This window comes from Scyliorhinus torazame, chromosome 4 (genome assembly GCF_047496885.1).
Source record: "Scyliorhinus torazame isolate Kashiwa2021f chromosome 4, sScyTor2.1, whole genome shotgun sequence".
Classification (NCBI taxonomy): Eukaryota; Metazoa; Chordata; class Chondrichthyes; order Carcharhiniformes; family Scyliorhinidae; genus Scyliorhinus; species Scyliorhinus torazame.
In genome coordinates this window covers 276314286-276329492 of record NC_092710.1, presented here as the reverse complement: position 1 = coordinate 276329492, position 15207 = coordinate 276314286, and the positions used below count along the sequence as shown (strand labels likewise).

Sequence of the window (15207 nt, the reverse complement as noted above, 5' to 3'; positions counted from 1 at the left end):
ATAACTGGAGAAAGGGACACAGTAGCAACAGTTACCATCACAACTACTCCCAGTTGCAGAAAACAGTCTCCCGAACACCAGGTATTGCAAAAAGTGCAGCAAGTTAAAACCAAAACTCGAAGTGAGAGGATTACGCCTTGGCTGAAACTGAAGATGGTTTTCCCAAATGTGCACATATAACCTGTGTGTGGTAATTTTCAGCTGGATTTAGCTCATAGTTATATAATATTGGATGTTGTTTGGGAGTTCAGGGAACATAGGTAGGAACAAAGAGGTAAATGCATGTGATCCTGTGTGTGGATAGTCATCCGTGCCTTTAAGTGTACAGTTGTAATGTATTATAGTCCTTATGAGTCTTGTTTTAAAGTTGTTGTTTTTTAAAATTAATTGATCACAAATGACTGGACTATTCTTCCCTGGTTTTCATAACTTTTCTCACAGTACACCAAGTTGGAAAAACACACCACTAAAAACTAGTTTTCCACATTATACTTCTAGGTTTTGGGATACCTTGCATTAGCATCAGCTGGGTTCTTAACAAAAGGAGCAACCTTGAGGAGATAACTTCTTCATTTCTCACATTCATGTGGCCTTCTAGAGTAAGACAAAGCTACATTTTTATATATCACTTCTTACATGTGAAAGGCATCTTAGGTTATCAGTTTAGTTTTGGTTTGGGTGGAATTATTGGCAGGATCTGTTGATAACCCACAAAAACCCACATTGCTAATTTGCATGTCAAAATCCCTTCAGACAGCTCCCCTTATCAATTCTCCTTTTTATTTTGTTTTATTTTATTCCAATTTCATTTTTAAATTTTGCCTAATCCTTAACACCTTGATGTTTGTTTTCAAGTACATTGTTGATGCAGGGAATAGGACTTTATACAATATTTGATTTTGTGGTGCTTGATGCTGTCATTGGTTGTCCTGAAACAAAGAAGTTTCATTTAATAATAATAATCTTTATTAGTGTCACAAGTAGGCTTACATTAACACTGTAATAACGTTACTGTGAAATTTTCCAACATAAGTTTCCTTCACCTGGATCAGTATATCTTTTTAATACAAATAGACACATGTAAAGAAAAAAAATACAATAATGTGATTGGTAATATGAAGGGAGTGTCACCATTACTGCTACTTCTGTTCTTTACATTTGTATTTTTATTAAACTATTACAACACCTTTTAAAAAATAGAAACATTTATGCTGGAACAAATATTTCATCTGCTGAGGTGCAAACATTGCAGCAAAGCAACATGCTGATTGGTGCAGACAATTTCGGAATATTCAAGGAGCTGGACCTATTTGAAAACTTACTATTCAGAGTGACACATCACATTTACCGTGGCTATCTAGTTACAGATCATCTAGGTATCAATATATCATGCATTAAAATGTTTAAATACATCCTACACACTCGTACACAGCACCCACATTTTTGAGTAATGTTTTCTATGGCAACATTTATTACGTATTAACATGTTGCAGCATTGGTCACTATTAGAACACTTAAATGCCATGTTTCTTTAAATTAAAAAAATTGCAAACCTCCAAACACCAGGCAGGGGCGCTATCTCACCCCAAATTACTCAAGTGAATCAACATTTAGTAACAGCTCCACTAGTCTGTTAGCCCTTCTCCTTCTTTTACCTCGCTCCTTCCTGTGCATTGAGGTGGGAGGTACTGTTAAAATAACCTTGGTTGGTAGGTTGGTTTTGTGCATCCTAAACAGAGGTGAATACTGACTCCAGCCCTTAGACACTAATCAAGCAAATTGTTCTATTTGGACACTTCTTGAATGCTGTTCCAGTAAAGTGATGAGTTTTGTAAATGGTAGAAAGGGGCAAGGAGGTGAACCACTTACTCCAGAGATCCCAACTTGTCTTGGAGCTATGATGTTGATATCCAGTTGACCCAGTCTAGTTTCCCACCAGCAGTGGTCTTCCAAGATGTTGAAGCCATGTGGGGGAGACAGCAATGGTGGTGCGATTGAAGGTTAAAGGGAGATGGCTGGGCTTCTCTTTTTTTGAGTAATTCATTACCTGTGACATGTTACATGTCAATGTCAGCTTGATTGGGTGTTATCCAGGTCCTGCTGTAGGCTTGCATGTACTGCTGTATTATCAGATGAGCTATGAATGGAACAGTGGAATCATCAGCAAATGACCAAACTCCTGATCTTATTATTTTTTTAAATTTAGAGTACCCAATTCATTTTTTCCAATTAAGGGGCAATTTAGCGTGACCAATCCACCTACCTTGCACATCTTTGGGTTGTGGGGGCGAAACACACACAAACACGGGGAGAATGTGGAAACTCCACACAGTGACCCAGAGTCAGGATTGAACCTGCGATCTTGGTGCTATGAGGCAGCAGTACTAACCACTCCGCTACCGTACTGCCCTAACTCCTGATCTTATGATGGAACAAAAGTTATAGATGAAGTAACTATGACCATTTTCCTGGGAATATTTTCCTTATAATTGATGTCCTGGGGCTGTGATGAATTGACATACATCTATAACCACCTTCCATTATTTCAGATCACCCTTTTGACCCCATTGCTATGGCTCCTTGGTGACATATTTGATCAAATGTTGTCTTTATCAGTGATCTCTGCTCCGGCAGTCAGCTTTTGCATTCATTATCTGTGTCAACACTGCGGTCAGATCAGCAATAGAGGAGTACAAAAACAGAGAATACTTTAAAATTCAGCAGGTCTGGCAGTTTCTGTAGCGAGAGAGAAAACAGGGTTAATGTTATGCATCTGTTTAATTTTTCATCAGAACTAAAAGAGAGGGAAAATGTGTTGGATATTATACTGTTTAAGAGGAAGTGGAACAACTTGAATAGTGAGAGCTGGGAGTCCTGATGGCTGTAATGGTGAGTTCAACAGCTTTAACTACGGCACCCCCCCCCCCCCCCCCTGATGCAGAGGAATGGCAACAGTGCAGGATCAATTCCCGTACTAGCTGAGGTTATTCATGAAGGCCTGACCTTCTCAGGCGCCTCGCCTGAGATGTGATTACCCTCAGGTTAAATCACCATGGGTCAGCACTCAAAAGGGGTAGTCTTTTGGAAGTCCTCTGGAACTGCATCACAGGTAGTCCTCTGGAACTGCATCAGTATTTACATTTATTTTTTATCCCTTATTTTATACACCATACATTTTTGTCTCAATGCAAAAACCCTTCCTCTCCCCACAAAAAAAAACAATTGGGCCATCTTTCTCCTGTTCATAACTTTGTTACTTCTTTTTTGCAATCTTTCCGAGCTGTCACTCACTAATTACTATTCCAGTTGTTCCACCCCTCTTCTTCTGTATAATATTCCACACATTTCCCTCTCTTTTAGTTCTGACGAATAGTCAAAATGATAACCGGTTTTTCTCTCTCTACAGATGCTGCGTGCCAATCCTGCTGAGCTTTTCTAGCCTTCTGTTTTCTGTTCCCGGCTCCAAAATCCGCAGTATTTTGCTTTGGTATCAGAAGTTGGTTACATGGGCTGGATGGCAATATCATTCACTCCAGAATGGCAACAAACACCGCAGTCTTTTGCTTCGGTGTGGGGAAGCTGGAGAAAGTCTGCTGAAAAGCCTCTTGCCCCTCAGCCGCCGCGCATTCTCGGCAGGTATTAATGTCCCCCTCGCTGGGAGAGACGGACCCGCTCAGGCAATGTCAGGTGCAGAGTCCTGGTGCGCGTGTCGGACTGACTGGCGAAGGATGACGAACCCGCCGCGCCGCCCTCCGGGAGATGTAGTTCAGCCCCCCCCCCCCCCACCTCCCCCGTAGCAAGGAGCGGGGGGGGGGGGGGGGGGAAAGACTACATTACCCAGCGTCCCGCCCGGGGGCCAAGCTGGATCGTAACAGCAGTGAATGGGCAAAAGCGCTTTTGCAAATCCCGGGGGGTACGATCGGGAATGAGATTGGGGGAAAGGAGCATCTATTTATTTACCACCTACGGTCTCCGTGTCATGCATTGGTAGGCAGCAAGCTGGGTAGATCAGCTGAGTCGCTTAGGTCTCAAGCAGATTTTTGTTCGCCTCGTCCACAGTTTTTGCTCCTCTCTTCTCCCCCCCCCCCCCCCCGCTCCGCACCTGAGAAGATGGTTATTCGTGTGTTCATCGCCTCCTCTTCTGCCTCTGTTTCGGTAAGTAGCAGGTTACTGCTGCGGGAGGTTACCGTCACGTTCGTGCTTCAGCAAGGAGTTCGCTTCAGCAGCCAGAATAAATTCAATAACAGAGATCTGCAGTGTTGTAATGGGACTAGAGCTCAGACTTTAAACAAATATAACGTTTTCAAGTTATCTCCTGATGCTAACGTTCAGCTGTATGTGCAGTATGTAGATGGTGCAATATATACATTGACAGATTAAACCCATTTATTATCACAACCAATACAGATTTGTGGAATTAGAATGATTTCTATTTGTTTGCTGTCACAGGTACAATTTGTTTTTCGTACGTGACAAAACTTTGGAAATGCGGTGTCATAATTTAAAGTATATTCGATTTGCAGCCGTGTTCCGAATAGATTGAAGAGTTTCTACTGAACTGGATTATTTGCGTTTTTTAAAGGTGTACGGCGTGCTAATTTAACATACACTCTCCCTGCTTTCACCCCTTCTCTTAACACTATCCCCCAGCTAACTGCGAGCAGGCACAGAGTGGGAACTGCACAGTTCACCCTTGCAACCGAGGGACGCATCGCCTTCGTTTGATACCTCCCAATGGAGTTGGTGGCGAGAATCTGCCCTTCTCCACTCCCAACCCATCCTCTATAATTTCACTTGAATCAAGATGGGCAGGTGCAAAACTCTTATGACTATGAGAGGATTTGTCCAACGTACTTCTAGGATTTTAATATTTGTGGATTATCGATGCAGTGATCTGTGAAAATAAAAATTGGGCAGCACGGAAGCACAAGTGGATAGCACTCTGGCTTCACAGTGCCAGGGTCCCAGGTTCGATTCCTCGCTGGGTCACTGTCTGTGCGGAGTCTGCACGTTCTCCCTGTGTCTGCGTGGGTTCCTCCGGGTGCTCTGGTTTCCTGCCACAGTCCAAAGATGTGCAGGTTAGGTGGATTGGCCATGCTAAATTGCCCTTAGTGTCCAAAAAGGCTAGGAGGGGTTATTGGGTTACGGGGATAGGGTGGAAGTGAGGGCTTAATGTGGGTCGTTGCAGACCCGATGGGCTGAATGGCCTCCTTCTGCACTGTATGTTCTATGTTTGCCTCCCCTCAATGAAGTTAGTAATCTCTTTCGCCCAGGTCACAAGATTGTGGGTTGAAGTCCCACTCCCAGGGTTTAGTCCAAAAGTCAAGGCTGATGAGTACTCTCCAGTTGGTGACAGTTGCACTGCTGGGCAGGCACCATCCGCCTGCTCGGCTGACCGTGAAAGATCCCATGGCACTATTTTGTAGAAAAGCAGGATATTATCCCTGGTGTCCTGGCCAATTATTTTTCCCTTAATCAACGTCACCAAAAAAAACAGTTTTATCTGCTCATTATCACAATGCTGTTTGTGGGAGCTTGCCACGCACAAATTGCCTGACATGTTTCCAAGATTACAACAGTGACAACACTTCAAAAGTATTTGACTTGACTGTAAAGGGCTTTGAGACGTCTGGTGGTCACAAGAAGTTTTTTTTTCTTTCCAAGTGGATGAAGAAGCCATTAACTGTTTACCTCTCGGATAATTTATTTTTCATTCAAATTAATTTATCATTTGCCTGCACGATGAACATAATACTTGCAAGAGTAAACTCGATTTTATTGAAAGCCCTTCGGAAGAGTTACAGTTTAAAGTATCGACACACACCTCCTTCAATACCCTCTCAAAACCAATGTTACTCTGTCACTTCAGGGTCAGTCTCAATATGTCCGGCGTAAATTGATATGTGCTCAATAATTGCAGTTAGCTAACTCTGTAGGTCGAATGTTTCTACAATCCCCTTCAGCTTTTTGCACAGCGGTGATTTTGTTTCTCTGGGGAAGGAATTCAATGCACTCGGGAGGCAAATAATGGGACATTTTTCATGAGCTGCCACTTGCTTTATAATATTTTTTAATTGTTACCTTTTTGTCAGATGGGTTCTGTATTTATTTTGTCACCCAGCCTTTTGACCAACCAAGAAATACACTTTAAAAAGTAAACAGTTAAAAACTACTTGATTTAAAGAAAAATCTAAGTTTGCGCGTAAACCATGAATATATTTTGCTGTTGTAAATGGAGCAAGGAAATCATAGCATGCTTTCTCAACCCTATCTTGTGCCCTACGACTGTATCCTGGTCAACTATTCCTGTGCTTAGCAAAACCAAACATTTAATGTGGCCTGGTATGAAATTGAAGTGCTTATCTTTAAGTATTTGTAAAAAACAAAGTGCTTTGTTATTTCCAGGGTCACTGCATACAACTTTTTACTTTCGATGTCTACAATCTAACTTTTACTGAGATGAGGCGAACTCTTGCTTTTCTATCAGGTTCAAAGCTCAACAATATACATGCATTGCTCTAGAGCCAGAGGAGGTTGGTGAGGTTAACGAGATATGATGTAGTATTTATCTAAAGTGGAGCTCAGGGGGGTAGTTAAAAGTGAACTGTAGAAGTTGAGCTTGGAGATGAGCATATGGATGAGGGTTTCAGTTTCAGTGAGGGTGAATTAGGGACAAAGGTAAGGAGAGTGAGCAATTTAATGAGTCAGAACACTGACCCTTCACCTTTGACACAGCCTATAATCAGAGAGAGCGAATTCTATTCTTTGGTTTTTAAATAATCTAAATTTAAACAATCTCTGGTTTTGATTTCAGTATTTTCATGGCGAGGGGTTAGCAGTACAATGCTGCTCCATAGCTTGACGTTCATTGTAGCTGCTTTGGCTATCTTATTCCCAATACATGATGATCAGTGCTAATACTGAGGCACAATTGTTGTCAGATATTGGTTAAATTTAAGTTTGTCAAAAAAAGGCAGAAGTGTAAGATATTGTCACTTTATACAAGGAAGAAAAATGTTTAATTACCCAGCCAAGTCATCCATCTGAGCAAAAAATTCAGATGTGTGTATGAACCAGAGAAAAACCCGTAATAAGACGGTATATGAATATATAATTTGTCATTGCTGGGTAGGTGGCTTTCTCTGTAGTTATGCTGTGACTTCATGCCAACTTTTCTGTTGCCATAGCAGTCCTTTGATTAAACATCATGAAACTAACATGAAATTATTACCCGGAACACCATTCTTTTGTTTCAAATCTGTTTTTTTTTTGCTTTGATGTAAGCACGACTCCTTTGGCAGCTATAAAGCGGACTTGGAACTGAAATTGTAGTGTAAGAAATTGCTGCAACAACACAGCATCTTTAATGTTGGTGCTTCACAGGAGTATTACCGAACAAAAATTTGACATTGAGCTACACAAGGAGACATTGGAATGAGTGACCAAAGCATTGGTTAAGCAATGTCTTAAATGAGGAAAGAGGGGTGAAGTGATTTTGGGAGCGATGTCAGGATTAAGGCCCTAGGCAACTGAAGGCATGGGTGCCAATGGTGGAGTGATTAAAATCAGGGGACAAGCAGAAGATGCAAGAATTGAAGGAGTACCGAGATCTTAGATGGTTGTAAGGCTGGAACAGGTTACACGGGTAGGCAGCGATGAAGAAGTGGAAGGATTTGAAAACAAAGGTGAGAATTTCAGTGTCGCCTTCCAGAAGCCAGTGCAGGTGAGCGAGTACAGTGCGTGAACCAGACGGTGTGAGTTAGGACATGAGCAGCAGAGTTTTGAATATCATACATATGGAGGATGGAAGATAGGACGCAATCACGAAGGAACAAAGGACTGAGTGAGGGTTTCAGCAGGTGAGGGTTTCAGCAGCAGATGAGCTGAGGCAGAGATTAGCGATGTTATGGAGTTAGAAGTAAATGGTCTTGGTGATGGGGTGGATGTGTAGTCAGAAGTTAATTTCAGGGTTCAATAGGATGCCCTGCAGCAGATGGTCTGCTTAGCCTCAGGCAGTGACCAAGAGAAAGGATGGAGCTGGTGACTAAGGAATAGAATGTGTGGTGAGAACTTAAGACACTGGGCTAATTCTCTGATTTGAAGACTAAGTGCTGACGCTGGCGTGGGAACAGTGGCGTTTTACGACAGAGAAAACGGCGCAAAAGCTACACCGATCCTCCGTCTGATCAGGGGCTAGCAGGCACACAGCGTAAAGCCTCCAGTTTTACCTGCGGATACGGACGGAGAATTGCCGGGTCCATGGCCGCGCCGTGCAACATGGTGCCGGCCGCATGCGGACCTGGTCTGCCACAAACTTTCCCCCAGTAACCCCCCTTGCAACCCCTGGACCACGCTCCATCAGTGCCCCCGGCCTCTCCTGCCTGCGGAGCGGCATCCCCCCCCCCCCCCCAACCCCAATTGTGGCGGTGCTGGACTCAGTCCGCAGCCGCCGCACCGGGTTCACAAAAAAAATAGCATGAGTGACCCACGCCGTCGGGATCTCGACCCATCGAGGGCGGAGCATCGGGGGAGGGCCTCAGGTGACGTCCTGAGGCCGTCCCGACGGTCTGTGGCATACTCTTTGAGTACGCTGTTTTTGAGGGGGCGGAGCATCGCAAAAGCGGTGCCGCCCCCAATTTCGGCACACGCGGGGATTCTCCGGCCGATCGTCAAACGCAATTTTGGCATCGGCAACCGGAGAATCCCGCCCACATGTTTTGGTTTTCCCAGGATTCAAGTGGAGGAAATATTTGCTCATCCAGTACTCTATATTGAAAATACAACAGGGCAGCGGGGGCTTGAGAGATGGGTGTCGTCAGCATTCATGCATAGCCTGAGGTGTTTTTGGATGATGTTACTGAGCAACAGCATGCAGATGGGAAATAGGGGTCCAAAGATCCCTTGATGGGGGACTCCAGAGAATCATAAGAGCCATTGAAGTTTCCCTGACTAAAACTGGATGGATGAAACTAATCAGAAGAAGGCAGTCCCACACAATGAGGAGAGGTGTTGGAGAAGGATAGTGTGGTCAACTATGTCAATGGGTGCAGGCAGATGGCTGCAGACAGAAGGAGAAGGAATTATAGTTAACTATGGTTGAAGTAACACAATATGTTGGTTGTAATTTAAGTGCTGTTGTGCTATGACAGGGTCATAAACTTGATTGGAGTGGACTTGCGGTGAGGGGGATGTGCTGAGCGGACACAGGGAAAGTGGCACTCCTCCGGGAACTCAGAAAATCAACATTTTTTCATGAAAATACCCCGCCAAACTTGTTTGAACCAACCCACAAAACAGTTGCAAGTACTGGGAAATGCCCGTCAATAACCCCAGGACGTGAAGGAGCCAGCAAAATCCTAAGGAGAAGAAATGGGACAACAGCGAACACGAGGAGCAGGTCACACCCGCGTGGGCTGAGTCGCCGGACCGACGCCGGACTATCCACCCATAAACGAGTGGACGGACCTCCTCAGGAGCCCCAGATACACAGAGATGCCATCAAGCTGGAAATAATGGCAGCAGTGAAGGCAGTGGTCGCGGACGTCCGGGCCCCCTTCAAGATGGCGTTGGAGAAAACAGAACAACGACCGGAAGCACTGGAGGCAACAATCAGGGACCTAGAGAAAGCGAGTGACTGAATCACCTCCCGGGAAACAAAAGTGACAGGTTTTGTGGCGATGCAAGCTGTACTGAAGGGGTAGATGGAGGATTACAAAAAATGCGTTCCAGCATTGGCCACGCCCTTGCGGGGGATGTTCACAGAATGGCTAGTAAGGAGGACCAACATTGGCCCAAACCTCAATATCGCTTAAACCCCAAAAGGACAAAAATCTGATGAAGTGTGGGTTCTACAGGCCTATTTCACGACTTAACACAGAAGCAAAGATCCTGGCGAAGGACCTGGTGAGGCGGCTGGAGAGCTGCGTGCCTGAGGTAGTCGCGGACGATCAGATGGGCTTTGTCAAGGGCGGGCAGCTAACATCGAACATCAGGTGCCTGCTGAACATGATATTGACCCCATTCAGCGAGAGAACACCAGAAGTGTTCTGAGGGCAGCACGGTAGCAAAGTGGTTAGCACTGTTGCTTCACAGCACCAGGGTCCCAGGTTCGATTCCCGGCTTGGGTCACTGTCTGTGCGGAGTCTGCATGTTCTCCCTGTGTCTGTGTGGGTTTCCTCTCACAAGTTCCGGAAGACGTGCTGTTAGGTTAATTGGACATTCTCAATTCTTTCTCTGTGTACCCAAACAGGGGCCGGAATGTGGCAAGCGTACAGAGAAATACCAACAGCTCAGCATACTTCCGGCTGCACAGTGGCACGAGACAGGGATGTCGCAATCCCCGCTGCTGTTTGCTCTGGCAATTGAGCCACTGCCAATCACCCTCAGAACGGCAAAGGGGTCGAGGGTATGCAAAGGAGAGATAGAGAGCGTAGCATCTCACTCTATGCGGATGACCTGCTCCTCTACATCTCAAACCCCTGGACCTGCATAGACTGGATAATGAAACTCTGTAGCGCACAATGACTTACGAGAGAGACGAGTAGAGATGAAGTCGATGAGGCTTTATTGAGCGAGACTTGTCCCCAGCAGTTCAGCAACAGAATGGAGCGGCGGGGAGAAGCTCGGGTTCTTATACTCGGCCTTCAGGGCGGAGCCAGGAGTCAACAGCCAACCAGGACCCGGGATCTGTCAGCCAATAGCATCACGGCTTCACAGTCCCACATGACCCCTAATACATACTACCACATTCACCCCTTGTTAAAAATGAACCCGGCGGGGTGGTGGTTCGCATGGTGGTAGGGGTTTACAAGGCTGGTCCTGGGAGGAAAATTTCGGGCATGTCATTACAGTTTTCGCCCTACACTGGGCTATGTACAAGGTTTGTGAAACTATTTACAATATTAGTAAGAGAAATTTTTTTTTGTTACAGTCCAACAACATTCTTCGTGTCACGCTGATGCCACGAGTCGAGCGGGCGGTCTGGTCTTCCTCGTCGATCGCCTCAGCCCCGGTGGTGGTGCAGGTGCTTGTTCCGGCGTTGTCGTCTCCGGGAGCATTTCAGTGTTTGTTCCTGTTTCACTCCTGGGCGGACACGGGAGGAGGACCGATCCTTCCGGGAAGGGGGTGGTCGCGGGGTGCGCCGGTGGCAGGGAGGGGATGATCGGTGTCGGGGGGGTGTGTGTGTTGCCGGCGGGCGCCAGGTCTCGCAGGGAGACCATGTCCTGTCGGCCGTCGGGGTACGCCACGTAGGCGTACTGCGGGTTCGCGTGAAGGAGGTGAACCCTCTCGACCAACGGGTCCGACTTGTGCGCCCGCACATGTTTCCGGAGCAAGATGGGTCCTGGAGCCGCCAGCCAGGTCGGCAGTGACGTTCCGGAGGAGGACTTCCTGGGGAAGACAAGGAGGCGCTCATGAGGCGTTTGGTTAGTGGTGGTACACAGCAGCGACCGGATGGAGTGGAGAGCGCCCGGGAGGACCTCCTGCCACTGGGAAACTGGGAGATCCCTGGACCGTAGGGCCAGTAGGACGGTCTTCCAGACCGTGCCGTTCTCCCTCTCTACTTGCCTGTTCCCCCGGGGGTTGTAGCTGGTCGTCCTGCTCGAGGCTATGCCCTTGCTGAGCAGGAACTGGCGCAGCTCGTCACTCATGAAGGATGACCCCCCTGTCGCTATGGATATATGCTGGGCAACCGAACAGTGTGAATATGGTGCCAAGGGCTTTAATGACTGTGGCCACTGTCATGTCGGGGCAGGGGATGGCGAAGGGGAAACGGGAGTACTCGTCCACCACGTTCAGGAAGTATGTGTTGCGGTCGGTGGAGGGGAGGGGCCCTTTGAAATCCAGACTGAGGCGTTCAAAGGGGCGGGAAGCCTTGATCAGGTGCGCTCTATCCGGCCTGAAAAAGTGCGGTTTGCACTCTGCGCAGATGTGGCAGTTCCTGGTGACTGTACGGACCACCTCCACAGAGTAGGGGAGGTTGCGGGACTTTATAAAATGGTAGAACCGAGTGACCACCGGGTGGCAGAGGTCCTCGTGGAGGTTTTGGAGACGGTCTATTTGTGCGTTGGCACATGTGCCGCGGGATAGGGCATCGGACGGCTCGTTCAGCTTTCCGGGACGGTACAAGATCTCGTAGTTGAAGGTGGCGAGCTCGATCCTCCACCTTAAGATCTTGTCATTTTTAATTTTGCCCCGCTGTGCATTATCGAACATGAAGGCTACCGACCGTTGGTCGGTGAGGAGAGTGAATTTCCTGCCGGCCAGGTAATGCCTCCAATGTCGCACAGCTTCCACTATGGCTTGGGCTTCCTTTTCCACTGAGGAGTGGCGGATTTCTGAGGCTTGGAGGGTTCGGGAGAAAAAGGCCACGGGTCTGCCCACTTGGTTAAGGGTGGCCGCCAGAGCTACGTCGGATGCGTCGCTCTCGACCTGGAAGGGGAGGGACTCGTCGATGGCGCGCATCGTGGCCTTTGCGATATCCGCTTTGATGCGGCTGAAGGCCTGGCGAGCCTCTGTCGACAGGGGGAAGGTAGTGGTCTGTATTAGCGGGCGGGCCTTGTCTGCATACTGGGGGACCCACTGGGCGTAATATTTCAGGGCTTTGGAGCAGTGGGGGAGTGGAAATTCCATGAGGGGGCGCATGCGTTCAGGGTCGGGGCCTATTATCCCATTGCGCACTACGTATCCCAGGATGGCCAACCGGTTTGTGCTAAAGACGCACTTTTCCTCGTTGTATGTGAGGTTCAAGGCGTTAGCGGTCTGGAGGAATTTTTGGAGGTTGGCGTCGTGGTCCTGCTGATCGTGGCCGCAGATGGTTACGTTATCGAGATACGGGAACGTGGCCTGCAACCCGTGCTGGTCAACCATTCGGTCCATCTCCCGTTGGAAGACCGAGACCCCGTTCGTGACACCAAATGGGACCCTTAGGAAGTGGTATAGACGCCCATCTGCCTCGAAGGCTGTGTACTTGCGGTCACCTGGGCGGATGGGGAGCTGGTGGTAGGCGGACTTGAGGTCCACGGTGGAGAAAACCTTATACTGGGCAATCCGATTTACCATGTCGGATATGCGGGGGAGAGGGTACGCATCTAGCTGTGTGTACCTGTTGATGGTCTGGCTATAGTCTATGACCATCCTTTGCTTCTCCCCGGTCTTTACTACTACCACCTGGGCTCTCCAGGGACTATTGCTGGCCTGGATTATGCCTTCCTTCAGCAACCGCTGGACTTCAGACCGAATAAATATCCGGTCCTGGGCGCTGTACCGTCTGCTCCTAGTGGCGACGGGTTTGCAATCCGGGGTGAGGTTTGCAAACAAGGACGGCGGTTCAACCTTGAGAGTTGCGAGACCGCAGATAGTGAGTGGGGGTATTCGGCTGCCGAATTGAAATGTTAGGCTCTGCAGGTTACACTGGAAATCTAATCCCAGTAATGTGGGCGCGCAGAGTTGGGGAAGGACGTAGAGCCTGTAGTTTTTAAACTCCCTTCCTTGCACCGTTAGGTTCGCGATGCAGAAGCCTTTGATCTCTATGGAGTGGGATCCTGCAGCTAGGGAAATCTTTTGCGTACTTGGATGGATGGTCAGAAAACAACGTCTTACCGTGTCGGGGTGAATGAAACTTTCGGTGCTCCCGGAGTCGATCAGGCATGATGTCTCGTGTCCGTTGATCAGCACCGTTGTTGTCGTCGTCTGGAGCGTCCGGGGCCGTGATTGATCCAGCATCACTGAAGCCAGTCGTGGTCGTAGTGTCTCGGCGTCTTCTTCGGACCCCGTGGAGCCGTCGATGCTGGGGTCCTTTGTTGTCATCCAAGATGTCGGAGTCCATGAATCGCACGCGGCCGGGGGTGGACAAAATGGCCGCCCCCATGGATCGCACGTGGTCGGGGGTGGACAAAATGGGCGCCCCCATGAATCGCTCGTGGCTGGGGAGTCACAAGATGGCGGTGCCCATCCTCCCCTCGTGGTGGCCGGGACCCAAAATGGCGGCGCCCGCGGGTCGCACATGGGGCGCTGAGGCGGGGTTGGGGAGCGTTTGGGATGCGCTGGGCTCGTTCTTCTCCGGGGATTGCGGCGACCCCCCCGGGACCGGCACACAGCCGCGTAATGGTCCTTCTTGCCACAGCTTTTGCAAATAGCTGCGCGGGCCGGGCAGCGCTGGCGGGGGTGTTTCGCTTGCCCGCAGAAATAGCAGCGGGCCCCCCCGGGATGATCTGGCGCTTTAACCGCGCAAGCCTGTGAGGGAGGGGGGGGGGGGGGGTTTGTCGCGACGGGGGTCCACGGAGTCCAAGGGGCTGCTGCGCGGTCGGGGCCGTAGGCGTGGGTGTTTTGCGAGGCCACATCTTAGGAAGCTGCAATGGCCCGTGCCTCTGAGAGTCCTAGCGACTCTTTTTCTAAAAGTCTTTGGCGGATTTGGGGAGAGTTCATATCTGCCACAAACGCATCGCGAATTAGCATGTCCGTGTGTTCAATCGCGTTCACCGGCGGGCAGCTGCAGCCCCCTCCCAAAATTAGTAGCGCGGCGTAGAATTCCTCTAACGATTCTCTGGGACTTTGCCGTCTCGTCGCGAGTTGGTGGTGCGCGTAGACCTGGTTAACGGGCCGAACGTAGATGCTCTTCAGCAATGCGAGCGCCGTTGGGAAATCCTCTGCGTCTTCTATGAGAGGGTAAATTTCCGGGCTTACCCTCGAATGCAGGACCTGCATTTTCTGGTCTTCTGTGATCCGGCCGGGGGCCGTTCGGAGGTAGCCTTCGAAACAAGCTTGCCAGTGTTTAAAAACTGCTGCCGAATTCGCTGCGTGGGAGCTGATCCGCAGGCATTCCGGGGCGATCCGGAGCTCCATAGTCCTTTAAGCTCGCTCAATAAATTGTAGCGCACAATGACTTACGAGAGAGACGAGTAGAGATGAAGTCGATGAGGCTTTATTGAGCGAGACTTGTCCCCAGCAGTTCAGCAACAGAATGGAGTGGCTCGGGTTCTTATACTCCACCTTCAGGGCGGAGCCAGGAGTCAACAGCCAACCAGGACCCGGGATCTGTCAGCCAATAGCATCACGGCTTCACAGTCCCACATGACCCCTAATACATACTACCACAAACTCCTATCGGAGTTCGGAGCCTTCTCGGGTTACATAGTTAACCTGAGCAAGAGCAAGATCTTCCCCGTGAACTCACAGGGGGGAGGGACAGAGCTGGAGGGACTGCTGTTT

General features: G+C 48.7%; 1 protein-coding gene across 1 annotated transcript in view; it reads left to right on the top strand.

Moving 5' to 3' along the window:
* Positions 1 to 3834: 3834 nt before the first annotated feature.
* The window catches only part of sh3bgrl2 (SH3 domain binding glutamate-rich protein like 2), a 221711-nt gene continuing 210338 nt past the window's right edge, over positions 3835 to 15207 (top strand). The window contains exon 1 of the mRNA XM_072499816.1: positions 3835 to 4155. Coding sequence (XP_072355917.1) covers positions 4111 to 4155 — 45 coding nt within the window. The 5' untranslated portion in view covers positions 3835 to 4110. The remainder of the gene's footprint in view (positions 4156 to 15207) is intronic.